This window comes from Pundamilia nyererei, unplaced genomic scaffold (genome assembly GCF_000239375.1).
Source record: "Pundamilia nyererei isolate P.nyererei 1_Seehausen unplaced genomic scaffold, PunNye1.0 scaffold00131, whole genome shotgun sequence".
Lineage (NCBI taxonomy): Eukaryota > Metazoa > Chordata > Actinopteri > Cichliformes > Cichlidae > Pundamilia > Pundamilia nyererei.
The window spans coordinates 1,020,232-1,021,589 of NW_005187532.1; the positions used below are offsets into that span (position 1 = coordinate 1,020,232).

General features: G+C 47.7%; 1 protein-coding gene across 1 annotated transcript in view; it reads right to left on the bottom strand.

The window, feature by feature from the left end:
• The window catches only part of LOC102208278 (serine-rich coiled-coil domain-containing protein 2-like), a 32,602-nt gene that overhangs the window by 5,908 nt on the left and 25,336 nt on the right, over positions 1-1,358 (bottom strand). The window contains exon 7 of the mRNA XM_005743445.1: positions 618-742. Within this exon, the coding sequence (XP_005743502.1) occupies positions 618-742 (125 nt within the window). The remainder of the gene's footprint in view (positions 1-617; positions 743-1,358) is intronic.

Here is a 1,358-nt window from a genome sequence, read left to right on the forward strand (position 1 = left end):
CCCCACCTGTGCTGTCTGCTGAGCACGAACCTTTGATGAGCAGGTTTGTTGACCGCAGCACTCGTTCATTCTCGTTAGCAGCAGCGCTCCAGAAATCCACGTCGAATATGAAACGGCAGCCCGGCGCCGAAGCCTCCTAACGTCCAGCAGGTCACCGCCGACCCTCGAAGGTTAGCACTAACACAGGCGGGGTCAGCTGACCTCACCGCACCGTCTTCATACTGATCGTGGATCAAATCTAAACTAAAGGATGGAAAAAAATCAAAGGATGGAAACGGCCACATGTGTCCCTCTGGGCTGTTCAACAGTTCACCCAAATCAATGAAGCTTTTTATAGATTTAGAGGCTGAAAAATTCCACGCTGAAAACGACATCCTCACACTAAAGGAGGTGAGCAGAGAACGAAGGGAGCGCAGACGTTATTTAGATAAAACACTACATGTGATCTTCAGTCAGAGCGTCAGTGTGACGTGCGGAGGTGGCGTCCGTCTCTGCTCATGTGTGGGACGGATTTTAATCAAGCTGGAAGTTCAATACATGAGGACACTCACAAAGACTAAAAACATCAGGTCACTGAGGTTTGAAGCTGATCAGAGAGCGACGCCCCTCTAACACACCAAACTCCCAGAATCCTCAGTGCTGTCGGGACACGGCGCCGGCTCGGTTCGTGTTGAGGAAATGAGCGATGGCGTCATCTCGAGCGATTTGACAGCTGCAAGAGCCGGAGTGTAGCGCACCTCATCTAATCCAAAATTTAAGAGTCATTTACAAAGATAATTTTAGCTCGGCGCCGCCTCCTGATGGGCCTCTGGACTCCGCGCACTCGCTCCACTGTGAAGGAGAAGGTGTGACCTGTCCTGCAGGCAGCAGTGAATCATGGGTAAAAGCGTGCAGACAGTCACTTAGAGACGTTACACACGAATACTGATCGACTGTTTTATCATCACTGGATGCGAGCCACGTTACTTCATCCCGTCGATTCCTTTTATAATCAATCTTAAATCTCAGCTCGTCTCATTTATTAAGAGCTCGGTCCGTCTCCTGTTTCTGTCTTCTTCTTCTCTGCCTGAACAAATAAAATTCATTAAAACCAAAACTGATATCAAAAAGTTGCTTTCACTTAAGCTTATTTCCATTTTGGATTTTTAATGAATTCCCTGTTTCTTCTGTGAAATTAAGAAAGCGTTCACACGAACTGACAGAGGCAGAGGAACCAAAACTGAAGAACTGAGTTTATCTGAGAGCCGGAGCGTGAGGGACGAGTGCAGGAGCACCTCGGGGATTTGTTCATGACTAGGGCTGGGCCATAACTAACTAACTAACTAACTAACAAACACACATACATAGATACACACGCG